This window comes from Oncorhynchus kisutch, linkage group LG9, assembly GCF_002021735.2.
Source record: "Oncorhynchus kisutch isolate 150728-3 linkage group LG9, Okis_V2, whole genome shotgun sequence".
Lineage (NCBI taxonomy): Eukaryota > Metazoa > Chordata > Actinopteri > Salmoniformes > Salmonidae > Oncorhynchus > Oncorhynchus kisutch.
In genome coordinates, this window is record NC_034182.2 from 9,749,591 (window position 1) to 9,776,731 (window position 27,141).

General features: G+C 44.1%; 2 protein-coding genes across 2 annotated transcripts in view; both read left to right on the forward strand.

Moving 5' to 3' along the window:
* The window catches only part of cped1 (cadherin-like and PC-esterase domain containing 1), a 74,244-nt gene extending 58,703 nt beyond the window's left edge, over positions 1-15,541 (forward strand). Inside the window, exons 15-21 of the mRNA XM_020491038.2 lie at positions 7,379-7,496; positions 8,046-8,182; positions 11,165-11,385; positions 11,995-12,096; positions 12,222-12,309; positions 12,850-12,996; positions 14,156-15,541. Of these exons, the coding sequence (XP_020346627.1) occupies positions 7,379-7,496; positions 8,046-8,182; positions 11,165-11,385; positions 11,995-12,096; positions 12,222-12,309; positions 12,850-12,996; positions 14,156-14,398 (1,056 nt within the window). The 3' untranslated portion in view covers positions 14,399-15,541. The remainder of the gene's footprint in view (positions 1-7,378; positions 7,497-8,045; positions 8,183-11,164; positions 11,386-11,994; positions 12,097-12,221; positions 12,310-12,849; positions 12,997-14,155) is intronic.
* A 2,526-nt stretch (positions 15,542-18,067) lies between these two features.
* LOC109896387 (protein Wnt-16) lies at positions 18,068-25,277 on the forward strand. The gene is made up of 4 exons (XM_031831830.1): positions 18,068-18,524; positions 18,669-18,895; positions 21,345-21,634; positions 24,782-25,277. The coding sequence occupies exons 1-4, from the start codon at positions 18,430-18,432 to the stop codon at positions 25,244-25,246; spliced, it is 1,077 nt and encodes a 358-aa protein (XP_031687690.1). The 5' UTR covers positions 18,068-18,429; the 3' UTR covers positions 25,247-25,277.
* The last annotated feature ends 1,864 nt before the right edge of the window (positions 25,278-27,141 follow it).

The following is a 27,141-nucleotide window of genomic DNA, read 5'->3' on the forward strand; positions in this document are numbered from 1 at the left end:
CGCTCTCATGGCTCCATTTCACTTAGTACGGGCTTGTGTTTGCGGCTAACTCTCATATTAGCTTTAGCTACTCATGCTCTGATGATCTTTACACGGCCATAGGGACTGGTAAGCTCAGCCTGTGGTTTCCAGAGGTCACTCTGTTGCCAGGTTACATCATGGTTGTGGATGTGGAGGAAGGACTGTATGGTTACAACGTACTTGAAATGACCACACCGTCATTATATGTATTATGTGATTGGTAGTAAAGTCTCCTAATGGTGGCTCTGATGGTTCAAAGTTCCTCCATGAACAGAGCGCTTTCAGGCTGAGAGTTGGGAGTGGATATAGATGAATAACCTAGTTGGGGAAGTCATTGTTTTCCCATAGAAACAGAATGCATGGAATTGAAACCGTTTTTTTTTTTAAATCCCCCGTGAAATTTCATGAATTAAAATCCGCAACATTCTGGCGCAATTGTGATTGTACTTGTAGGAATCTGTGTACATATCTTACACTGGCTGCGCTGAGAGACTGGGAAAGTCCTTGTGAGCTGCAAGGGATTGAACATTTGGCCGTGTGGATATCGCTGTGTGGCAGACACATTCCAGATTGGCTGACCATTGTTTTCTCAGGGATCTGGCTGGGTTTCTTTCCCCTTTTGACTTGGCACTCTGTCTCATGTACTTCATAGTGCCATCATGGGACTTCCTACCAAAAGGTCTTCATGTCTTCTATCATGATTTTGTTGTATACGTTTGTTCATACGTTCCAGTGTGACGCATTGTACAGGTATTACTCGCTTGTATTTTTTATTGAACCTTTAATTAACCAGGAAAAGCCCATTGAGGCCCAGAGGAGCCGTCGCAACATGATACACACACACACTCTGCCCCTTGATGAGAGGAGGAAAGCAGGAGAAGTGTGTGTGTGTGTGTGTGTGTGTGTGTGTGTGTGTGTGTGTGTGTGTGTGTGTGTGTGTGTGTGTGTGTGTGTGTGTGTGTGTGTGTGTGTGTGTGTGTGTGTGCGTGGGTTAGAGGGTCACTGATTGATAAGGATGTGTGTGTGGTAATAAATGTGTGTTTGTGTGTGTGTGTATCATGTTGCGGCAGCTCCTCTGTGGTCTGGGGTAGAGGTCTGAGCGTTAGAGCTGTCAGTTCAGAACTCTTCTCATTTCCTCTGTGTGTAATAAGGAACTCTTATCTGATGGCTGACCATATGCATTCTGAAAGACTGTTATACTGCTGTGTGTGTGTGTGTGTGTGTGTGTGTGTGTGTGTGTGTGTGTGTGTGTGTGTGTGTGTGTGTGTGTGTGTGTGTGTGTGTGTGTGCCCTATTCATGCAATATCCCGTATCTCCTTTGGGATATTGCTAGACATTTTTATAAGCTCTACTTTGATGTTTAGAGTGGCTGGAGACTGGTGTACACACAACAAACTTCTCAGTAGTCCAGCTTTTTCTCTACCATGTCCCACAACAATTTTCCCTGTCATTACAATCACATGATATGACAAACTTGTTTATATTCATCCCATAATTCTTTGATAGTCATCGTCCATGCGTGACTGGCGGTAGGATTCCTCTATTCCGCTTGGACCACTGGGAGTGCGATCAGAAGACATCTGGGAAGCTCAGAGGGTGGTAGACATGAACACCCAGGGCCCTGGAGGGAACCTAGTGGAACCTGCATCCTCCCACATTCTGTGGTGTGGTTCTTGGTCACTGTATCTGTCTGCAATAATGACTTGGTGATGTAATGACTGAAGGGGAACCCATTCCATGGTTTATGGTCTATCCCTATGGTCTAATCAATGTCACTCTAACAAGGGTTGTTTATGTCTTCAAGACCATGTCCGTGTTCAACAGTTACATAGTGACCAGTGATTCATTTTGATTGGACAGCCAATGGTTTGTGAGGGCTACGGTGCATCAGAGAGGCTGGTTTGATCAGATGCATGCTTAGGGAAGTAGTAAGCATTACAGGGATGTGTGTGTGTGTCATTCTCTAATGGGTTGAATATTCCACTCTTTCATTCGTCCTCCCTAACTCCCTCCTCCCATTCATTCCCACACCGGAGAGTAAAATGTCATTTTCCCACAAGAACTAAAATAACATTTCCTCAGATCGCAGGCAGCAGTCTTGTTAACATGTCGACATTTATGAAATGCATGGCGTATATACTTCAACTCGGGTAGAAGTGAAAACAGTATTCTAGCCAGAAAATACTCTACCCTTTTGTTCTTTTCCCCTCTCTCACAAGAAACGAATAACAAAAGCCAATACAATACACACGATTTGACAAAAATGGATGTTGTGCAGTTTTTAGGGCAAGAAAACAATTAGTCTGCCAGAGAATACTTGTCTACGTGTATGTGGCCGTTTAGTGTTTTCCTTCTGTTGTTGAGATATGGTGGGGAGCCCAGAAAGACCTATGGAAAATCGAGGGTTTAGCCCCAAGCGTGACAGATAGGATTACAACCTAATAGCATCTGATCAAATCCTATTGATGACAGATTATATGAAATGCTCTTTAACCCTTTACAGTCGTGGGAATTGGCCTATATGGATAGGCCTACATTGAAATGTTTCTTACAGGAGAAATATGAAAAGCATATGCCTAACCATGGTAGCAATTGAAAGGGATCAGGTTTGAGGTTATGGGAAAGTGATTAGACCAACATTGAGGACACAACAGTTCACCAAGCGTGAATCCAAACATTTCACTGTTGATTGTATGTGCAGTTTACATTTACTGTACTTTGGACACATGTATTGATTAACGAAATCTGAAAACACTCTGGATACATTCAGTAACGTGGGGTAGATGCAACATAAGACAAAAAAATGACATGGGTTTGAGTGAGAGGACTAACTGGTGTCTCCAAGTGGACACACACCTTTTCAATGTGTGCACAGTTCCTAAGTCATTTCAATACACTTTTATCTCAAAGAAGAGTGTTCAACTATAAGGTGCTTCTTTTTTTTTATCTCTCCTAGCCGTTCCTTTGAGGAACTAGAGCAAGCACACTTGTTGTTGTTTTGTTTGGAACACTGCCTTGCATCCTCTCCATCACACAATTACTGTTGTTGTATACGCAATCTAAAAACGTCCCATTTTTTATTTCAAACTGGGTCTGGTGGGCATCATTTGAAAGCTTGTTCTGTTGCTAATATGACTAGCTAAATTATAAATGACGAGGCTTTCAGAGGTCAATTCAGAGAAACAGATCGTAATTTTGTCATGCGTGCATTCTGTTCGGAACAACCCAGGGTATGACGTCAGGTCATCTCGTAGTGGTCATAAACACGTTAAATGTTAGTTTTATGATATGGAAATGTGAAGTGCACATTTGGACTCACAGGTGTTTGGCTTGCTTGTATGACATTAAATCTGTATTTATTATAATCCTCAACGTCTTTCAAAATACAATGAGTCCTCTTAACTTACAGCATTTCCCTCACTCAAACGACAACATTTTGGCAAGAGTTGCCCAATTAGCAGGAGGGATGGGGGGGAACCTCTTGTCGCGCGCTGTGCTCAAGTTCAGAATGGCTGTCAGTCAAAACCCATACAGCGCTGTGAAGCGCAGAGCCTGAGGTCTGAAGTCATTTATAGCATGTTACTGTACAGCCACTGCGTTCCAATTTAGGCGCTTATCAGTGCCCGAATCTGCCATTTTCAACCCGTATAAGGGTATGAGCATAAAGGGCCTCGGATGGAATCTGCATTAGGGAGAAATAGGGTCACAGGTCGCCCCACACCCGTTGTCACTGTTTTTGTTGACGTACTGAGGAGCGTCGCGCAGCATGGTACAAAGAAATGGCAGTGTGCGACGACGTCAGAGGGGGAAAAACAGTGGTGGTTGTTTTGTGGTAACTTCTTTTGTTGTTGTATTATCACAAACGGACGTGGCGGTTTCACCATGAAGGACTCCAGCTTTTAAGGTGGCTGTTCAAGCTGTCACAACAGGTTGTGTCAACCACCTAAAAACGGACTTTAATAACGTTGCAGATTATAAATTGTTACCTCGGAATGTCTCTCTCGTTATTATATATACTGTATTGCATTTACTCTGAAGATCTTTACTGATCAATGAAACCGGTAAAGTCTAAGAGTTATTTTGCTCAAGGCTGGTATTTCTATTGTATTTCGATGATGATATTTACAACACTTTTTACTGGTTAATTTATTTTATTTCCACTGTGTTCTTTGGGAGTCAGAAGCTCTCCTATAACCATAAAATTGACTCTCTGAGGAGAGGAATCCAGCGCTTTACAGTATAACTGCCCTGAAGGAACTCTAGAGCTCTGTTGCGTTATTGTCAGAACGTACAGTGTATTTCAGCAGTCTTTCTAGGGATTGGCCTGTCGTCTCAACAGCAGCCAACAACCACTGGGAGACCCGGCATGAAGACTGAGGTGAAAGAGATCTCCAATAGCTTTATTGTTTTATACAGTTGTATTGTTTTATTCAGGATTGGACCGAGCCTATCTTCAGAGGAGTGATTTTTGGAGTGTGTGTTTGTACACTCCTATGCCTGGGTGTGTTTCCCTTGTGCTACTACTTCTCAAGCCGAGCGTTATCCGAGCTCCCTCTCTGCTTGCCAGATTCAACTGGCATTCCTGCCCTACTGTTGACGCATTGACAGGAAAAGCTTGATACCCTTTTGAGACATATAATTCCCCAAATATTTATTATATCCCCAAATATTTATTATTTTATGTGTTATTCCTTTTTCCCCCAATTAACTTTTTGTTCCGATCTCAACCCCTACTTGTCTTCCTACTAAGCTGGCTTCTCTAATGAGTAGGGTCCTTTTGGTCCTGGAGGATTGGAGTCGGTAGATTGACCAGCCTTTGTCTGCTCCAACAAAGGCAGGTAGTGGTGTCTTAACAAGGCCATTTGGCACAGAGACAAGCAGCTATGATCTAATGGAGAGCACGGTTGGATTAGCTGTGTGTGTGTGTGTGTGTGTGTGTGTGTGTGTGTGTGTGTGTGTGTGTGTGTGTGTGTGTGTGTGTGTGTGTCGGGGATTAGCACTCCCTTGTATCGAGGTTGGTTAGCATAGCTCTTTGATCAATGCAGATTATTGTAGTGTTGGACTCAGACCCTTATAACCAAGTCACCCCCCCCCACCCCACACACACACACACACACACACTACATTCTGCTCTGAAGTACTGCTCTCTAATCCCTCGGTGGCCACAAACCATCTCTTGTTTTTCAGCACTTTATTAACCGAATGTGACGTTAGGAGAGTCCTATTGGGGAGCCTGGCTGAGAATTGATGGTCCATGAATCAGGGGTTTTCACTGAGGGCTGGTGTCGGGGGGTGCTATTAAAGCTCCCTGTTGGAGAATTATTTTTAAGGGGGGGAGAGAACTTGACATCAGATAAATGCTGGTCTATATCCGTTGAGAGAAAGAGAGGGAAAAAGATTGAGTAAGGGCAGAGAAAATATATATACTGTATATACAGATCTTTTTTACGTGGCAGTGAGACTCTCCGGTCCGTTTTAAGAAGAGGGATGGAGGGAAGGATGAAAGGTGGCCGCGGTGCGTTTCCTCCATAACGGCGGTTGGGCCGTGGCCCCAGGCGGCTCCCTCAGACCCCAGGGCCTCTGTGTTTGTGGCGTGTACACTGTGCACAGGTACGAACAAGAAAATCCCTGTTAAGTTGTCTTGTGGCACTTTGTTGAGAGCTGCGCCGGAGCCGTGGGGAATGTGGTGTGGACGTGTGAACTGAAGACCCTCAGAGGGAGGTTGGGTGGGTGGGTGTGTGTGTGAGGTTCAGTTTCTTCATGGCCCTTTTGAAAGGGGAAGTGTATGTGTGTAAGTGTGTGTGTGGGGGGGGGGCATCTATGTTTGTGTGTGTGTGTGAGGTTCAGTCGCGCCGCAAGCCCGATATAAGAGGAGGGGCCTGGCGGTGTCTCTGTACTCAGGGCCAGACGGTCGGGCGGCTCCCACGGGGGCCCCTGCGATACGTAGCTTCCCGGCCGCTGTCATTCATCTGGTTAGGTTTGTTTGACCTCTGACCCCTCACCTCCAACCATTTGAACCCCCACCACCACCAACCTCAAGGAGAGGGACACAGCGCCCACCGCCAAGCTCTCTAATACCGAAGGGAAGAGAGAAGGAAGGGAGTGATGGAGAGAAATGAGCTGAGTAAAGAAGTGAAAGATTGTGAGAAAAGAGAGGGCCCAAAGAGAGATGGAAACACAGTGAGTGAGGTAATGGCAGAAAGGTCATTACCATTACCTGGTAATTACAGGTTAAATAAAATAAAAATTGAGACATGGATGACTCAGTGGTCGGAGACTGGTTTTACAGTAACTGCCTCCCATAACTCAAACAGAGAGAGGAAAACATGATCATTCCTATCAGTACACAACTACAGCTATGAAAGCCTTTGACAATGGAGATTTCCATCGTCTATATGGTTGCATAAATGGTCAGATGAGTTGAATTGTTGAATTAATATGGTCATAAATCTACCCCAACCTTCCATTTGCGTTACTGTGTTTCATTGTGACAACATGGATACTAGAACAATAGCACTGAATGGATACTAGAACAATACCACAGAATGGATATGGATACTAGAACAATAGCACTGAATGCATACTAGAACAATAGCACTGAATGGATACTAGAACAATACTACTGAATGGATACTAGAACAATACCACTGAATGGATACTAGAACAATAGCACTGAATGGATACTAGAACAATAGCACTGAATGGATACTAGAACAATAGCACTGAATGGATAATAGAACAATAGCACTGAATGGATACTACAACAATAGCACTGAATGGATACTACAACAATAGCACTGAATGGATACTACAACAATAGCACTGAATGGATACTAGAACAATAGCACTGAATGGATACTAGAACGATAGCACTGAATGGATACTAGAACAATAGCACTGAATGGAAACCACAACAATAGCACTGAATGGATACTGGAATAATAGCACTGAATGGATTCTAGAACAATAACACTGAATGGATACTAGAACAATAGCACTGAATGGATACTAGAACAATAGCACTGAATGGATACTAGAACAATAACACTGAATGGATACTAGAACAATAGCACTGAATGGATACTAGAACAATAGCACCGAATGGAAACCACAACAATAGCACTGAATGGATTCTGGAATAATAGCACTGAATGGATTCTAGAACAATAGCAATGAATGGATACTAGAACGATAGCACTGACTGGATACTAGAACAATAGCACTGAATGGAAACCACAACAATAGCACTGAATGGATACTAGACTACAACATCTCAACATGGAGTTCTCTCAGCCTCCCAGTACAATGGACCATTCCTCATAATCTCATCTCTCTCTCTCACCCTGTGTCTACGCAGGACTGTGGCCTGGTGGTGCAACCAGATCAGCCCTGTGGTTTGGAGCCACTCCCTGGGCCACTCTCTCCAGGCGAGCCCCAGGCCCCAACTCGGCCCTGCATCTCTGGGGATGTACCAGGTCTGTCCCCCATCAAATATATCACTTCACATTGTTTTTATAGATTACATTTCCTACATAGCTGAAAGGCTTTATGAATTACTGTCAGAAAGAATATTTCACTACAGGATCCTCAGAAATGTTCTACTTAGAAATAATTCTCATCGCTCTGAAATGTTATGCATACGTGCCCAGATGTCCATATGAAACCCTGCTGTGTGTGTATCTGTACAAGGCTGATTTAAGCGGCCAACACACTCTGCCCTCTGATTGAAGTGCAAAAGGTCAGAGGTTAAACTCAGCTATTAAATCCAATATCCTACCCTGCAGGGCAGAGAATAAATGTCAGCAGGGAGAGCAATGTGACGTGTCTGTGAAGAATTATAACTCTCACAATGTGTGAGAGTTGTGAAAAGTCTGTCTAGATTTTGTTAATGGAAATAGTTTATTAATGAATTTAGATGTGTTTTTTGGAGCAGGAACAATGAACCACTTCATTCACTTCTGGTTGTCTGATTGCCTGTCCTTCTCTCTTCACTTCTTTCCTTCCCTCTCTTTTTCTCTACCCAGGTCGTTGGGTGGTTCCTTGCCTCAGCTGTGCCGACAACCGGACCTGTGACTGGAGAGAGGTTGTCTGGCAACCCGAGGGCTGTTACCACCCCTTGCTGGACCTCCCCCAGCTGCAGGACTGCATGATGTACAGGAAGGTAAGCCCTAAGGCAGGGGTAGGCAACTAAATTCATCAGTGGGGTGATTTTTGTCAAGGTGGATGGTCGTGGGGCCAGAACATAATTATAATAATTTTTTTAACTGCAAATTGACCACAACTAAGCCCAAAAATGGATTAAAAAAAAGAACAATCATGTCATACCTTGTTTACACTGAGACACAATCACATACACTACATGGCCAAAAGTACACCACTCCATGGCCAAGTAGCCGCACACTAGTCTAAGATCACCATGCACAATACCAAGCGTCGGCTGGAGTGGTGTAAAGCTTGCCGCCATTCGACTCTGGAGCAGTGGAAACTTGTTCTCTGTTCTCGCTACAGCACACAATGACATTCTAGACGAGTCTGTGATTCTTACTTTGTGGCAACAGTTTGGAGAAGGCCCTTTCCTGTTTCAGCATGACAATGCCCCCGTGCACAAAACTAGGTCCATACAGAATGGTTTGTCCAGAGCAGTGTCAAAGAACTTGACTGGCCTGCACAGAGCCCTGATCTCAACCCCATCGAACACCTTTGGAATGAATTTGAACGCCGACTTCGAGCCAGGCCTAATCACCCAACATCATTCCTCAACCTCACTAATGCTCTTGTGGCTGAATGGAAGCAAGTCCCCACAGCAATGTTCCAACATCTAGTGGCAAGCCTTCCCAGAAGAGGCTGTTATAGCAGCAAAGGGGGAACCAACTCCATATTAATGCCCATGATTTTGGAATGAGATGTTCGACAAGCAGTGTATGTCCATAGTCCATGACCTGAGTTCAGGCACTGCTCTCATGTCCCTAGCTTGCTCTCTTCTCAGGTTACTGTCCCACAATCTACTAACAGTACAGATTAGAAATGAGCTTGTTCCCCAAAAACGGGAGGTAGGTGGGGCAGGTTAGCAGCGGGCGCTAACTGGGTGCTAACTAGGCGCTAACAAGGCCCTCCAGCTGAGTCATAAAAGACGACACATGGATCCAGACAGACAGCAGCGCCGACAGATTCAGTGAGAGTGATAATATTTTCCACATGCATAAAACTTTCGCATGTGTGCACACACACACACTATGTCTATGTTTGTGAGAGATATTGCACAGGGGATAACATAATGATATGGAAGCCAGCTGTACTGGTCAGGCTCTTTAGAGTGTGCTTGGTCAGCACTGTGTGAGAAAGGTGTGGGCAGATATGTGTGTTAAGACTACGCTCACCATCATGCATCTGGTCTAAAGATGGACCAAAGATGATCATGTAAGGTAACAAGACAAGGCAGTGTCTAGCACATTTCCCTAGTGAGTTAATTTGATGGCTAAGCCATCCCTCAAACATCTGTTTTTCTTTTTCTCTCTCGCTCTTTCCCTCTCATTGAAGCCAGGTGGAGAGGGTAGATGAGGTAGGCTATGGTATGATGCCTCTGAGGTGAGAGAGTGGGGTTTATGTGACGCTGTATGAATAGGTCTGTAAACCCAGCAGGGGTTGGCAGAGCTGAGGACAGGATGAGTGGTGGAGGGACAGTAGCAGAAAACTGTATGAACGAAAAGTCTTAGCCTTTAGTTCAAATCCTCCAGTAATGCTAATGGGAGGGCATGTAGTTTGCTGCACTAGTGTCACAGTACGGAGCGGCCCTCAGGGACGTAAAGCCATTAAACCAACCCGGAAAATATATAAGGCATAATAGGTATATATCTTATTTAAAGTTTTTTAGCGGGGACTCCATTTTGTCTGGCAGAATTTCTGGGAGACCCATTTTGTCTGGCAGAATTTCTGGGGACCCCAATTCTTTCCCAAGAATTTATTGCGGTCCCACCCCAAATCTAATGACACAACCTTAAAATTGGTCAATTTAGATTTTTACATCAACAAAATAACTGATTCATTGCATTTTCATATTTTATCAAAATGAAAGGAAACCAACAAACACATTTACTCAATAAAATTGCATCGTTCAAATAATCATTCTCAAAAAAACAAAAACATTTTGGCGACCCCACTGCAGTTTGCGACTCCGGCTTTGAATACCACTATCTTAGAGCCATAGTAGGTATTACAGTCCTAGGGCTTTCGATAGGCTTAGTCAAATCTCTCTAGGGAATGTGGATAGTGGTTTAATGAAAGCTGTCTCTGGTGAATGTGGGTAGTGGTTTGTGAAAGAGTTGCCAGTTACTTCCAGGTCAGAGGTCAGTGTGGGGCTTTAGCCACTTTAGCTCACATTGCAGCTACATTTAATAAAGCCTCTCAACTTCCTGTCCTCACACACCCTACCCAGTCTACCCCTTTGTCTTTTCACGTTTGAACTCTTGACTGTTTCTGACAGGAGACTTTAATATGGATCTGTATCAATAGTGATTTGATGCATGAGTTACGAGTTACATCAGTTTGCTCCAGATGTCGTGTTTGTTACGTTTCTCTGGACTTCCCCATTTTCTCATCAACAGATTTGGACAATCAGAAGCTTTTCACAAAGATGAGATGTTTGCCACCTAAACTACAGTCCATCTGTTTTGGCTCTGTTCTGTGTTTTAAAAGGCTCTTTCACACACTCTGATTGGCTTAGCTGGAAACTGACTTGGACACTTTTGATATGTCATATTGTGTTATGTGGATTGGTTGCAATAGAAGCATCCCACTGGGCACAGATGTCAATTCAACGTCTCTTCCACTCTTCCACTGGTTGATTCTACCAGTGTGCCTAGTGGGATTTGCCTTTCATGTGTTCACATTTAGGCAATGCTGCAGTCAGCCGTAAAGGTCAGCAGTTATATATTTAAGTACATGCCAGTCAACTACAATGAAATCATTTTGAAGTGCAAATTCAATGAAAACTGGGCCATACTCATTAGGCAGGAAACCAAAGAAATGGGCTGAAACGGGGAGGGACTAAATACACTTTGGTACGTTTTTCTACGGTGTGCCCTAATGAATACAACCCAGGTGTTCTCGATCCTGTCAAGTCAAAACCATTATTCTTGCCACTCAGGTAATGTTCATAGGTGACTCCACTAACCGGGGGATGATGTACTTCCTGATGGAGCGGGTCAACTCTAGTCTGGAGGACTGGGGCAAGGCCCACGACAGCCTGATCTATCGCAACGTCAATCAGGGACACACACACGTCTCCTACTCCTACTACCCACAGTTCTGGCTGGAGCAGAGCCACAGACCCACCTTCCAGAGGGCCCTGGAGCAGCTCATACTGAGGTGAAGGAGAGGGGGAGTCTGTGTGGGTGGATGGATGAGAGTGGGCGTTACTGCCCCTGATGCACTACAGTATGTCCTGTAATCACTGCAGTCTACTCATCAGCTGTTAGATTGGCATCAAGAAACCATATGTATGTAGAAGCCATTTTGGCTCTTAGCTCCCATAAACACTCAAAGCCCTGTCCCCCCATATGGAGAGGGAGCCTTAATCAGTTGCTGTGATCAAAGGTCCGGGGGCTGCGTTTAAGAGTCATGTGTTAGGAGTCGTGTCACAGTGTAATTTAACACAGCAGGTCTCCCAACCACGACTCTCTCTCTGGGACCGCACTCTGCTTTGGATGTGACTACTGAAGGATATGCTGAGCAGGTGGTGTGTGTGTGTGTGTGTGTGTGTGTGTGTGTGTGTGTGTGTGTGTGTGTGTGTGTGTGTGTGTGTGTGTGTGTGTGTGTGTGTGTGTGTGTGTGTGTGTGTGTGTGTGTGTGTGTGTGTGTGTGTGTGTGTGTGTGTGAAAGCAGTAGTGCGTTGTCAGCATCTGTGCCTATGCCTGTTCAATAGACATAGTCCTACTGGCGAGCTGATGTCTTTTTGACCTTTGATCCCCTCCGAAGGTCGCGACCCCTGGAGAACTCCCGTCAGACTGTGCTGGTGGCAGGAGGTGTCCAGTGGCTCAACACCAACCACCTAAGGATCATGAGAGAAGTGCTGGAGAGGTAAACCCACTGATGCATACACTCTGTGGCAAACTCCCTTCCTGACCGTTCAGGAATTAGCAACTGCTTAATTAAATCTATTCACTGGCCAAGAATAGACCTCATTACACATTTCTCTCCTCCAGGGAAGGGCTACAGAATATCATGGTGGTGGTGAAGTCTCTGGGCATGGGCTTCCATCTCCCTGTGGATGGCATCCGCTCTCTCTCACTGGTAGGTCCATCCTCCTGTTTGTGTGCGTTCAGTTTCACTCTTGGTGTCTCCTCCTCTACTCTTTTCTCTGTTTGACTGATCTGTTTCTCTCTCTCTCTCTCTATCACTCTCTCTCTCGTTCTTCCCCTCTCTCTCTCTCTTTCCCCCTCAGCTTCTCTCTTGACTCTTAATTATTTTTCCATGCTGTTCACATTACTGCTTATCTGTTAAAGTTTTTAAAAGGCAGTGCTTAGTCACCTGGTGGATAGCCCTTTGCCCGTGCCATGTGTATTTATCTAAAACAAAACATTATTGGCTAATAGTCCATGGCTTCCAACATGCTGACTGGTCCAACATCAGCAATGGGCACCTGTTCAACAGCAATACAACTAATTCAATTCAAAGGTCAGTTATATTTCAGGCGTGTTGCAATAGGGGCCTCTGAGAACTGTACAAAAATGTTATGGCTACGATACGGCTCCCAATGTGAGTGTTTTAAGATAGTTTTTCCTTGTGTTGAGTAGCGATTACTTCTTTGTTGTCTTACTTTAACTTTCCCAGAGAGGAGTACAGGAGCTGTACAGAGAGAACAGCAACATCATCACCGCCGCAAAGCACTATGGGTATGAGGTCATAGACACATTCAGTGTCACCATGGGACGCTACAAAGAGTTCCTGCAGGGACGGTGCGCCTGCCATTTTCACGAGGTAACCCCTCTCATCCCGCCTTCACCTTTGTCAAAAAATAAATAAAAACACAGCACTCCAAGTTCTTGCCCTTATTGAAATGCAGCATGTTCCTTTTGTTTATCGTAGTTTATATTCATTCTCAGGATTTGGTTACATCCTAGTCAGTTATTCAAATCACAGCACAATGTTACCAACACTTTAACACAGGTATTGCATGTTTCTCTCTGGATACAGTAATTGATACCAATTATAACTAATGGTTTGTCTAAACTTCAGTGACCAGGGAGCACAGCTAGATCCACAGCAAGTTCTTTCCCCATGAACTCCCTCTCCGACTGTAATATCTGAAATAACTTCATTATGGATACTTGCTATTACTGTTTGCACCCACGCCGACTTACCAGGAGGGAATCTTTGGGCTTAAATAATCCTGGGATTTAACCCTACGGTAGATCCAAATGCTGAACTGCCATTTTCTGGGCCCAGAGGAAATCGGTTCTTATGCCCTCTTGATTAAACAATCCCCCTCCATGTCAGGGAGCTTTCTAGAAGGAAATACTGCTGTACCACACATACACACACACACACAATCCCCTTCTGCCCCCTCTCCAGCTCCCTGTATAAAGAACAGTCACTTGTTTTAATTCAGCTATAAAATTGTCCCATGGATCGGTTAATCAGTAATTAGCCGTTAGGCTGGGTTTTATTGGGCAGTAAAGCTCCACGTTGGTAGCAGCTGGGCCCCAGGGCGCTTGTGAAGTGGTTACGGTCATATATACGAGGGCATGTGCCCCCCTCCATAACCCCGCCCCTCCCAGTTCATATGGGTCTTAAGTGACAACAGGATTTCCCATAAGGAAGCCAGAAGGTGTATGGGATCCATGAGTGTAGTTATGTCTAACCCAAGCCTCTGAGGGGATGGACAGGGTTTCTGTTATGTCAGGATTTAGGTCAGGCTTGGATTGTTCCAGTGTGGTTTATATTAAAGGAGCTCCAGACTGTGACGATGGGTTTGCGCTCTGTTCTGTTCCGTGACACCCCAGGCAACGTTAGGTAGCCTCCGGTAGTACAAGCTCTGGCCATGGTCTAGTTACCTAGTTACAGTATAATGTCAGTAGGTAGATGTTGTGTTAGAGGTGAGGTGTTGACGTGGTTCTCCTTGCTGTGTTCCTTGAAGGTTAAAAAGCTGTCGTTCTCCAAGGCTCCGCTACACAGGAAGATGAAGCTCCTTCAACACGGCGAGGAACCTGGAACCAGAACCAGTGGAACTGGAACCGGGTTCAGTGATCAGCCCACCCTGCAGCACCAGGACCAGTGGGCGGGGTCTAACTCCTCCACCTATCACGTGAGAGGAGCGGTCAACCAGGTGTACTCGCAGATCCTGCTGAGCAGACTGTGTGTGAGAGACACGGGAAACTAGACCCACCCCTCACCACCACTGACTGTGTGTGTGTGTACTTGTGTCCTTGCTTACTAACGTGTGTGTGTGTGTGTGTGTGTGCGTGCATGCGTGTGTACATGCGTGCGTGCGTATCCATACAAGCATCTCTCAAAAAAAAAATTGAGGTCATTCCGTCCAGGAAGTGCTGGAGTAACAGGAGAGTCCTGACTGGTCAGCCGTGTGACAGACATCACCACTGTCTGTCACACAGACCTCCTCTGATTGGCCCACACACTGGGCCCCCTGCCATGTGACTGCTGCCTCTGCTAGGTAGAGGTTTCCAGATGGTCGAAGAGGGGGATCGCTGGCCTAATACCAAAAGACAAGGGAAGCAGCTGGAGAAAGAATAAAGAGGAGAGTGAGAGTGACTGTTGAAGGAGTGTGTCGTGTGTACATCCCACATGTAAGCCTTGCTCTCCAACCAACTGACAATGCTCCCTCAACGCTCCAGCACAAACCTTTACAATTGTATAGTTTTATAGTTGTGGAAATGTTGTACAGCATTGGTTCTCAATCCTCTCCTCGTGTATCCCCGGAAATTCCATGTGTTTGATGTATTCCAGAGCTAGCACACCTGATTCAGATTCAACTTGTCAACTAATCAGGTGAGCTAGTTCAGGGCTACAACAACACTGTGAAACGTCTGGGGGTCCCCGAGGAGAGGTTCGAGAACCACTTTTGATGTGTGCCTTTGATGCCTTTGTGCATCAGGAAAGCCGATCTCTCGCCATTGGAGGGACTTCTGGATATCCAGCTATTCCTCCTCATATACAGTACCTCATCCATCCGCGTGTTCTGTGGACACCACAACGTATTCTATTCTATGCCAAAGATATGACGAAAGCTGAGCTATTCTTCAAGCGAATGTCTTATGTAGGATTTTCTTATATTTCTACATCTGCTTATTCGTGCCCATAATGTTGATAATCAGTGTATAATGTTTTACATGCAGCATATTGTTGACATGCTAATGAAGGACTGGTGTAATGTATGCTATGGATCTATACATATTGTCTTATCTGTCCTCTGATCATTTTTATGGAGGGAACTGAGCTGGTGAAGATGAAGGTAATTGTAACAGATAGCCACAAACACAATGCACACGCACAGGAGTGGAGACTACCTGCTTAGCTCTGTTTAGTGGTCCTATGGGAACATTGATAGCAAACCTAATCATTTTATTCAATGATTTTGAAGGAAAACTGAAGGGAAAAAAACAGAAAGACAGATTTTCCTCATACTAAATATTATCAACGCAATTAATTTATTATTAAAGAACATGTATCTTCAAATGGCACTAACTTCAGCTTTGTGTTTCCAGATGGTACATATAAGAGTTATTCCGATACAATATTCTCACATTAAAATATATATTTTCTTAACTAAACTTTGTGTCCTCGAACTATGTTCTGAAAGCATGAAACTGTGTTTTGAAAGTTCCACAAAGCCCTAGCTTATAAACAATTAGGATGTTGGCATCGCATATTTCCTCTTTAAGTTGTGCACAACATGAGGATAAGCCTGTACATGCTGTTTGCGCACAGTATTAGACAAATCCTTTTACAGTCATCATCCCAATTCAACCATGCAAGATGGGCAGAGGCGCGCTCTTGTTTTCCTTCTTCGTTTTGTAATTTCCTTCGTGCCATCAAGACCAGAGTTTGATCATAATTTATTGTCCAGCATAGGCCTATACATGGGTCACCTGGTTTAGAAGGACATAATTAGGGAGACAAATGTTCAATTAGGCTATAACTGTGCTATAATAAAATGGTTGTCGGTGTAATGTGGTTTAACTCCGTCTTGCGCGTAGTGTGCCCTGTCTGACTCCTCTTTGCAGTCATGTCCCGCTAATCCGACACATCCAATCACCCTACCCACCGTGTGATCAAGGCAGAGATCGAGCAACACGATCGAGAAGTAAAACGAATGTAGATTTAAATGCAGGCCTAAATCGTGTTTGAGGTCAACGTAATGTTAGAGCCTTACTCCAGAAAGTTGTCAGTCCATTTTATTGAGGCATATTTACACTGAAAATAGTGTTCAAATTATGTAGCCTCGGCCTATCTAAAAAACGTTATTAACACGGTTATATGACCGCAATGAAATGTAACACAATGTAACGATATATGGAAAATATTTCCATATTTGTTAACGTTGGTTTTACAGTGTGTATATCAAATAAAGGGAACGCATACGAAGTCAAGTGCGTGCGTAAAGTGTTGAATGGTCAAATGGAATTGTCTTGTGCGATATGTGGATAAATAACAGCATTGAGTGGGCGTGGGATATAATAAGGTAGATGCAACAGTCTCGATCGAAGGGAAGGTTCATGTAAAAGGTTCCAGACAAAGGCTTGCCTTTCAGGCACATGTACCCGCCCTGAAGACGTGGGCCTGCCGCCTGGGTTGTTGTCGCGCCAAGGAGGAATGGTGGACTCTGCCCTGCACTGCGGTTCCGACCTCTGATGTCAAATTTCAGGCAGACCTTTCACTCTGCACTGTTTTAGTCGGGGAATTTGAAAGGCTTGGGGGGAGGGGGGTTGTGACATTTCTGGGGGCTGAGTAGACCTCACCTCGTCTGCCCCATACCGCCCTATAACCCAGTCCAATATACTCAACAGAAAGGTGGTCAGTCAACCCTTTTAAAAATGTCATTACATTGTCTCATCGAAATTGCTCTCTGACTACATATGATGTTTATTATCCAGGAAAAGGCAAACAACTCAATAGTGATTGAAAATATTTGCTAAAACATAATTGGTTACACAATGGGCAATGTGGTTATTCGTTGCATTTGAATCAATCCTTTATTCATTTAAGCTATACATTTCAATGGCAAAATGAGATTCCAAATCTTCTAAACCTAACGAATATTACGCAATTCACGAGCACCGGGGAAAAAAATAGCCTCAGAGGATGATTTCGATGTGTTGAAATCATGAGGACATTTTCTCTAACTGTAGTTTTATATGAATCTTAAAATTGGAAACCATTGCAATGTGAAATCATTAAATATGATTATAGAAAAAAAATATATAAATATGGTTGTCATTAGTTAGAATTAAATTGGTATTAAATTCAAAATTCATAACCAGGCCTTGTTTATCACAAATAATTGTGTATGAGATAATCTATTGTAGGCCTATTATAAATATGTTATGCATTCAAGTTACTCAAGGTTTCGTATCAAGTAATTTTTCGGGGGGAAATTATCATTATTCTCGCCTGACATGATTAGGTTTAGAGCGCTTGAGTGAAGTGACCATCATAAAGAAGTGTTCTGCTTGCTTTTGTGCTTCCTTCCACCTTCTCGGTCTTTACTAGTTACCACAGCCACAAAGTCATAAACCCCGCCTATTTCGACCATTTATATTCTTAACATTTTATTTTAAACCTAACCTTAACCACATTGCTAACCTCAAATTAAGACCAAAAATTACATTTTGTGTTCATACATTTTTACGATGGGCTATTGCCAATTTTGACTTTGGATGTGCTATCTAGTAGAAACCCACCTTCTCCCATGCCAAACGTTTTGCCAAGTTCCTGTCAGTGCCAGCGGCGGCATGCGTTTTTTTAAATTTTCGCGTCCGTCCAATTATCTCGTAGGACATGCGCGTCTGCTTAATATAAATCCACGGGTGCGCCAATCCGAGCCTAGGAGCGCGCCGCCGAGAGACTCTGTGTGGGTTCTCCCAGTCCAGGATAAAACTGTTTGCCTGTGTTTTGGGGAACACCGTCGGGAACTTATCACCCATCCAACTGTAGGCTACTACTAGCCACTGAGACACGTGATTGGAATCACCATTCCGCCCGCGTCCTCTCTCCCTCCCCGCTGATGTTTTTTTACTGAATTGCTCGAGATAACCACGGATTGAGGATTAGTTCTGTTAGGGTCTTATGTTATGGGGCTAGCATGAGACAGAGCCCAGCACCGATCCAGCGCTCTATGGACATACCCTTCCCCAGTGCCCGGGAGGCAAGTCGGCTTCTGTAAATGAGGTGGCCATGGAGAGAAGAAGCGGCTGCGGAGTACATCAGATGTGCTTTCTGTTTCTCTTACTGTTTTCACTGTATCCTGTCTACTGTCGAGCCAGTTGGATGTAAGTATATTTCATTGCTTGTGATTAAACTTGTCTTTTTGTCAAATTGCACAATTTTCTTTACGCATAGAATGCGATTCCGTTTGGGGCTGAAAGTGGTTTCGAAAGTAACGTATTGTCTCCGCTGCTTGCTTTGTGTCTCAGGTGGTTGGGAATAACCTCCGTGGGAGTACCGGAGAAGCTGGGCTGCGCCAATCTCCCGCTGACGCACAAGCAGAAGGACCTGTGCAAGAGAAAGCCCCATCTCCTGTCAAGCATCAAGGCCGGCGCGCGCATCGGCATCGCGGAGTGCCAGACGCAGTTCGAGCACGAGCGGTGGAACTGTTCTACCACCAAAGAGCTCTCTGTGTTCGGCTACGAGCTAACCAGTGGTAAGGACAGGCGGTTTAAATACTCGTTTTAATAGACATGAAACAATAGGGTACTTTGTTCTCGTTTGTATAAATTCGTGTGCACTTTTCTGGCCTATTGATAATATTATTTTTGATTGGGATTCATTTGGAAAATGAGACTATATTTTGGATGCATGGTTGTATTCCATAATCCGATATTTAATGTGTGCCCACATCATTTGGTGTTTGACGGTTTAAGGCAATTGCTGCATAAAAACAGTCCCTCAATTGTCTTTCTATTTGATAGTGCGTCAAAAAGAGGCACGTCTTCCATTTTCCATAACTCTTTACTCGTGATCGGTTTGGTTTGACTCATGAACATGTTTAATGTTGTCCAGGGAGGGAAGGTGATTTGATTTGCGGACTCAAGCAGCTGTATCCCCTATGGGGCGAGAGAGAGAGAGAGAGAACGTCTGCGCACATCTGTTTCGGTTTAACCGTCCCAACACACCACTTATCCACGGTCAAGTGTTGTCTTTGAACAGAAAACTCCTGCTCACCTCTGGTCCTAAACCAGCCGGGATTATCCTAATTGGGAGATTCATGGTCGACATGTAATTTAAGAACACAGTTTCTTTGTTCTAGAGATATCGTTCCAGAAATCTGTCTCCATGCAGCTTTCCAAGGTGGTTAAGAGTCAGCGCATGGTTTAGCTATCAACATGTTATTTTCACATGAAACTCATTCTTCCAAATTCCTCTCTATCCTTGTTGCACCCAGTCACATGCAATCTATCAACTTTCTTCACTCAACCCAGACGGAAAAAAATCGGAGAAAAACTGACCATATAGTTTATGTTGATTTAGGCCAATGCACATCTGTGATCAAACCGCAGTAGGCCCTGAGTGAGGACAGTAGGCCGCAGAGCGGGACATGGGATGGAAATGCAGAGATTTAGCCTATATACAATAGGCTAAATCTCCGCATTTCCATCCCATGTCCCGACTCGTACAATCAACTGTAAAAACGTTTGATCACAGGTGTCTTGTCTTCGTGTCGGAGACGATGTTCTTATTGGGTTAGGACGCAGCAATTTTGGGGGGATAATAGAATGCAACACAGAGAACCTAAATAACAGCAATTGTCATTTTTTTTTATGATCCAACCTTCAATGTGCCAAACTTACATTTGAAGTGGTGATTTCTTGTTGTTCCAGGGAGGTAAGGCTTTTCTTTCTCCATTTACCCACATGTAAATTATTGCACAAACGTTTTGAATCAACTTGTGGCTTGGACCTCTGATTTACATTTTTTCCTAGATTTTGTTTAAAGTTCATACATAGTTCTATGTCATTCTTAGAACCTGCACTCTCTGAATAGTTACACTTGATGTCGTCAGGTGCCATTGTGCTTCTGTTCTATCCCTAAGATTCTGCATATTTTAGAGTTTTGTCTAACCAGCCCATTCCATAAGCAAACATTAGTAGGCTACCCCCTTTCACACTTGGGTTTACATTTTTTTCAGCCTTCGATCATTACAGGACATAATCGAATGTTTCTGTCCGGTGGTCAGCATTCCAGATGGTCGTACAAGTAACTGTGATACCGGTTTGATCCGTGCTACACATTTATCATCATACCAACATGTTCTAAGTCTCTCTGAGCCAGTGCTGTCTGTCCTCACTCGGGGCCTACTGTGGCCCCTAACCTGTGAAGTGTAACCCAACACCCCCCCCCCCCTCACACAGGGCAGGACAGTTCCCATGGGGCTATGTGTCTGCTCAACTCACATCTCACATGTTTCCCTCCAGAGCAAAGATGTATTATACGACCACAATGGATGGAAGTTGTATGGATATCTAGGCCTGTGCTACTGAGACACACGGAAGTTGTATGGATATCTAGGCCTGTGCTACTGAAACACACGGAAGTTGTATGGATATCTAGGCCTGTGCTACTGAGACACACGGAAGTTGTATGGATATCTAGGCCTGTGCTACTGAGACACACGGAAGTTGTATGGATATCTAGGCCTGTGCTACTGAGACACACGGAAGTTGTATGGATATCTAGGCCTGTGCTACTGAGATACACGGGAGTTGTATGGATATCTAGGCCTGTGCTACTGAGATACACGGGAGTTGTATGGATATCTAGGCCTGTGCTACTGAGACACACGGAAGTTGTATGGATATCTAGGCCTGTGCTACTAAGATACACGGAAGTTGTATGGATATCTAGGCCTGTGCTACTGAGACACACGTAAGTTGTATGGATATCTAGGCCTGTGCTACTGAGATACACGGAAGTTGTAATTCTAGAATTGTGCCATTTTCCTCCGTCTGAAGTGTTATTGGCTGAAAGAGTGTGAGAGTGGAATCTTTTCAGAATCCATCCAATGCCTGCTTTAGAGGTCCACAGCCACTGTTACGCGATAATCCATGCATACCTTTGCCCTTCCGACAACCTCTTTCCATTGTCTCTGACAGGGACCAAGGAGACGGCGTTTATCCACGCGGTGATGGCGGCTGGGCTGGTCCAGGCAGTGACGCGCTCCTGCAGTGCAGGCAACATGACGGAATGTGGCTGTGACACCAGCCTGCAGGGCACAGGCTCGCCCAGCAAAGGGTGGCACTGGGGCGGCTGCTCAGACCATATCCAGTACGGTACATGGTTCAGCAGGAAGTTCATAGATAATGCAGTGAAGAATATGTCCTCAGCCAGGGGAGGGGATGCACTGCTCACCATGAACCAGCACAACAGTGAAGCCGGGAGACAGGTGAGACGCAACACACACACACACACACACACACACACTCATTGAGGGCGAATAACACTCACAGAGCATGTACAACACACACAGTGTACAGAACCAAAACAGCACAACGTTGAAGTCCAATGTTAGAATAGACACAATACACCACAGAACAAAACACACACACACACATCCACAACCTAGCTAGAGAGAAATGGTATTTTATAGTGAACACAGTTGTTAAGGGTACTCTGGGGAGTATGTAAAAGCTGAATAGGGCACATGGGAGCTGTAACTCTAGTAGTCAAGACTCTAGCAGGTGTAGGGTTCATTGTGTCTGAATGAATGAATGACATGACAGTACTAATCTAGCACCATGAAAGGAATCCGACTGTAGCTATTATAGTTATGGGTTTCGTTCACCATATGGGGTTGGAGAGGAGTTAGGACCAAACCAGTCAGTGGTTAATATCATTTATCACACACTGTTAAAAATACTTTCAGGAGACGTTCTAGGAAGTGTGTGTGTGTGTGTGTGTGTGTGTGTGTGTGTGTGTGTGTGTGTGTGTGTGTTAGAGAGAGCGGGAACGATATTCAGAGAAAAGCAGAAAGAGTAGAGGGAAGGGAGAACAAGAAGGTCAGTGTGAGAGGGGGATGCTGAGAAGGGACAGAAGGAGAGAGGAGAAAGAAAGTGTAACATCCTCGATAATGTGAGTTAATGGGTGAGGCGTGACAGCGTGACTAAATTGTAGCAACGGTCATCAAAATTGTTAAAAGGTTTTAAAAACAAGTCTAATAAAATGCAACAGTTGGACAATGGATGAAGATACTCCAAACATTTTGAAATGGTATAATCCCTCAGATATTGACTTAATTATACCACATAAAACATTTTACCGGCACAGACAAATAATGAATGGAGTTCAGGGATTCTGGTGGGAGATTTAGGTACAGGCCACTAAGGAACGTTCAATGTCGTCTTGGTAAGTAACTCCAGTGTATATTTGGCCTTGCGTTTGAGGTTATTGTCCTGCTGAAAGGTGGATTTGTGTCTGTTGGAAAGCAGACTGAACCAGGTTTTCCTCTAGGACTTAGCCAGTGCTTAGCTCTATTCCTTTTCCTTTTCAGTGACAAAAAAATCTAAATGTTATCCATTTTAAATGAAATGTAATAGAACAAAATGTGGAAAAAGTCAAGAGCCTGTGAATAATTTCTGAAGGCACTGTATACATTTTCTTAGTGTATCAGGTATTTTAAAATATTTTGTGTTAAAAGAGAGAAAATTATAGGTGGCTCATTTGCATAAATACACAGGCTGTATATATGAATAAATTAACATAACGGAGTGGAAGAGGGCTGCAACCACCCAACACTTTCTATCTATACCCTACATACACTCACCTGCACTCTAGACTTCCTCATTAATTACTGTTGTCACATTCTCTTGCATAATTCAACAAGTGTGCAGGATACCCACCGATAAAGTCAACACGCTTGGCTCTAGATTACGCCTATCTAAACATTGATTGTGAGATCAGACATATCACTATAATCCAAGTGTTCATATTCAGGAGTTGCTTTCATCTCAGCACATATATTTAGTAAACATTTCAACTGTATTAAATTATTGCTTTAAGAAAATAATTATCCCCCAAAAATGAACACCCATCAAAATATCTAGTCTTTTTTTGTGATGTACGTGTCAAGACGGTGCGTTAAATCCCAGACAAAGCTTTAGTGTTCTTATATATTCAACGGTATAACAATGATTCCATTGATCAGTGGTGGAAAAAGTACCCAATTGTCATACTTAAGTAAAAGTATAGATACCTTAATAGAAAGTTACTCAAGTAAAAGTGTAAGTTATCCAGTAAAATACTACTTGAGTAAAAGCAGACGGCACCATTTTCTTGGTTTGAAAATGTACGGAGAGCCCGGGGCACACTCCCAACACTCAGACATCATTTACAAACGATGCATTTGTGTGCAGTGAGACCGCCAGATAAGAGGCAGTAGGGATGCTCACGTGTTCTCTTGATAAGTGTGTGAATTGGACCATTTTCCTATCCTGCTAAGCATTTCAAATGGAACGAGTACTTTTGAGTGTCATTGAAAATGTAGAGAGTAAAAAGTGCACTATATTCCTAAAGAAAATAATGAAGTAAAAGTAAAAAAATGACTTTAGTAGTACTTTAAAGTATTTCTACTTAAGTACTTTATGCCACTGAGTCCATTTCAGCCATTACAGGTGTGTGTTTTACAGTTCTTTACAACCATTTCTGTAACGTTAACGGGGGAAAACGTCAGGCACAAGCAAGAGTATGAAGCAGGAGTCAAATGGAAGCAGGAGTCAAATGGAAGCAGGAGTCAAATGGAAGCAGGAGTCAAATGGAAGCAGGAGTCAAATGGAAGCAGGAGTCAAATGGAAGCAGGAGTAAAATGAAAGCAATCGATCCAGCGAGATTTAAGTGACGTGGATTTTGCACCCCTCAAACACAGGAAATAGATGGCTGAAAAAGATCCTCAGGTGGGCAGGGCATTCACGTTACCACTAAATGGCATTCACTAAGACACACTTACTGGGTTTCTCTCTTATCAACTAGCCACTGTCAAGAGGAGAGGGCTTCACTACTGGAGAGGGATGTGGACACAATGGTAGCAGTGTATCTGTTTACTGTAACACACACACACACACACACTCGCTGCCTTTCCAACTAAACTGACCCGACAGGGAAGAGGGAGTGGGAGGAGAGGTGGAAAAGGGGCGAAAGTGGTAGGCTCTTCTGGGGTCATCCTAAGACCGCTGTAGAGCCCTGGGGTTTGTGGTCCTAAAGAAAATGTCTCCTCAATCTCTGTTTAAACTGTGAAGGACAGTTTAACTTTTGTTCCAGTTGTACACAGCACCCAGGGAGTCTATTGTCTCAGAGTTAGAAGTAGAATGCACAAACCTCAGGACTCATGTTACAGTCCCAGTCCAAGATCCAGCAATCAGAACAATAGATTGTGATTTTGCTCAAAACATTCCCACAGCGTTTGTGTAAACAAAAGGCACTCTCTATCAAACAGAGTTCTGGTAGCTAGTCTGTCATAACATTTACAGTGTTGTAATTCTTAGTGTGGTAAGTCTGTTGTTATTCCTAACACCATCCTCTCCATCTTTCCCCTTTTCAGGCCGTCGCCAAGACGATGGCCACCGACTGCCGTTGCCACGGCGTGTCGGGCTCGTGCGCCGTGAAGACGTGCTGGCGCACCATGGCGTCGTTCGAGCGCGTGGGCAACTTCCTGAAGGAGCGCTACGAGGGAAGCGTGCAGGTGCTGGACCGTTCCAAGAGAAAGGTGAGGAGGAAGGAGAAGGACCAGCGACGCGTGCCCATCGGGAAGGAAGAACTTATCTTCCTCAACAAGTCTCCTAACTACTGTCTGGAGGACCGGCGCTGGGGCGTGGCGGGCACTAGAGGGCGCCGGTGTAACCGCACCTCGGCCGGCCCCGACGGGTGTAACCTGCTCTGCTGCGGTCGAGGGTATAATACACACGTGGTTCGCCACGTAGAGAGGTGCGAGTGTAAGTTTGTGTGGTGTTGCTATGTGAGGTGTCAGAAGTGTGAGAGCATGAATGACATGCACACCTGTAAATAGGGAGAGGGAGGCAGGCGATGGCACACACACACACACATACACACCGTCCCCAATGAGAGACTAAAAGACTTCCCCATCATTCCTCTCTCCCATGGACAAGAGGGGCGCAGCATCAACAACCCTCCATCTCAACCCTCAGGAAGACAGTATTTATACACCACACCAGCAGAGGTAGACAAAGACAGTGGAAAATAGTTTACTTTTGAATGGCCTATCAGGGCTCAGCCTTGTAGGAGGCTATCCAATGGGACAGGAGTTCCACAGTGTTTCAGAGGCTTGAGGATCCACACACTCTGACTACCAAACATGGACACCTTCGCAATTTACTCGGATGAGTCGAAATGAGCCCCGAAACTCAGACTCCATGATAAAAACAAACTGAACTTTGATGAAAGTTAAAACCTCACTCTTCAAGTCTTCAAATGGACTCAGTGAATGGTGTGTAAGAGGACCAACAAAGGGACCAAAAAGTGCTTGTAGGGGGACCCTGTCCTGCAGGGCCGCAACAGCTTTAAAGGACTGTAGAGTAGATGCAGTACGGTGTCAGTACATTTCTAGATCAGAACGAAGTCTCATATAGACAACAGAAGGCTAGAGCCATAGGCAGTACAGGGATTGAGCAACCGTCAGAGGTTGCCATCTTTTGTGTCATTTCTATGGCTCTCTTCCAGGCTAGGGAGCAAGAACAGATCCTGCTTCCACCCATGGCTCTAAGGTGATCGATGGTGGATAGATTAGGCTTATTCTCGTTGGAAAGCTTGCCGTATCAATGCATAGAAAGAAGTCTTGAAATAATAATTTCAAATTTTATAGCATTTTTGGAATAAACTGTAAAGTAATGACTTCAAAAAGATATGGTACCATGACATTTAAAACACTTTTTTTTATATTTTGGAAAGATTTCTTGAAACCTAAAATGTTTGTTTTGTACTATTCAGATTGCAAAATTCAGGGCAGAGTGAAGCTACAGGTGCTTTAATTGAGAATATGTCAAAATGACATAGTATTTTTGTAAATTGTTTACATTTTGTAAATATTAAATTATGCTGTATCACACAATGAGAGTGTCTTAAGATTCAAGCCCATCCAATGCTCTGACATACAGCATGTGTTTGTCAAACTGTACCATTTAATGTGTTGGTTTTCTGTTTGTCATCATTGTATTACCAAGGTCCTTTGTTATCCTTTTGCTGTCCGATCCACTTTTTCTCTTTCCTGTGTTTGTGTTTGGATCCGAAACCAGCTATAAATGAAGGAATGCATCAATGGAACGGAGCAGTTTGTTCTCAGTAGACCCACTGGCAGCAGGACCGTGGAGATGCTTGAGTTGGTTTTGGAGCATTCCTCTTGCTGTCTCTAAGAATTTAAGCCTATTCTGTCTCTTCCTCTCTCTCCTTTCTTTTCCTCTCTCACGCTCTTCCCATTTTCAGTCTCTCTATTCCTTTACCTCTGTCCCACCTCTCTCGTGCGCTTTCATTCTCTCTTGTTCTCTCTCGCTCTCCTGAATGAGAGGCTGTGCTATGTGAGAAGTGGCGATGCTATGCTAAATACCGCGAGTGCTTTCTCTTAAAGAGCCTGTTAAAAGTCTAGCGATACTGACCCATACATTTCCCTGAAGCTTCCAGCACTATGACTTGTTGGTGAGAGGAGAGGGGGGGGAAACCCAGACCTAAAGAAAGCGGGACGAGACGGAGGAGAGCAGTTGACGTGAGCCCGAAGCGCTCTGATCTCAAGGATTTTCAGTCATGGTTTTGTTTTCAGAGGACTGCTTTCAGGAATCAGGTGCTCCACTTACATTCCCAGAAATCACAAAATAAGTGGAGGATTACGCATGTCCTACTTCTCGCTGTCCCTTTTCAGTTAAATTAGTCCATAAAGCGAGATACTAAGGACAT

Coding starts and splice junctions, on each gene's coding strand:
- LOC109896387 (XM_031831830.1), top strand. CDS start 18,430: ATGGAGAGAAGAAGCGGCTGCGGAGTACATCAGATGTGCTTTCTGTTT. Junction 18,525..18,668: donor TACTGTCGAGCCAGTTGGAT/GTAAGTATATTT, acceptor TTTGTGTCTCAG/GTGGTTGGGAATAACCTCCG. Junction 21,635..24,781: donor ACAGTGAAGCCGGGAGACAG/GTGAGACGCAAC, acceptor TCCCCTTTTCAG/GCCGTCGCCAAGACGATGGC.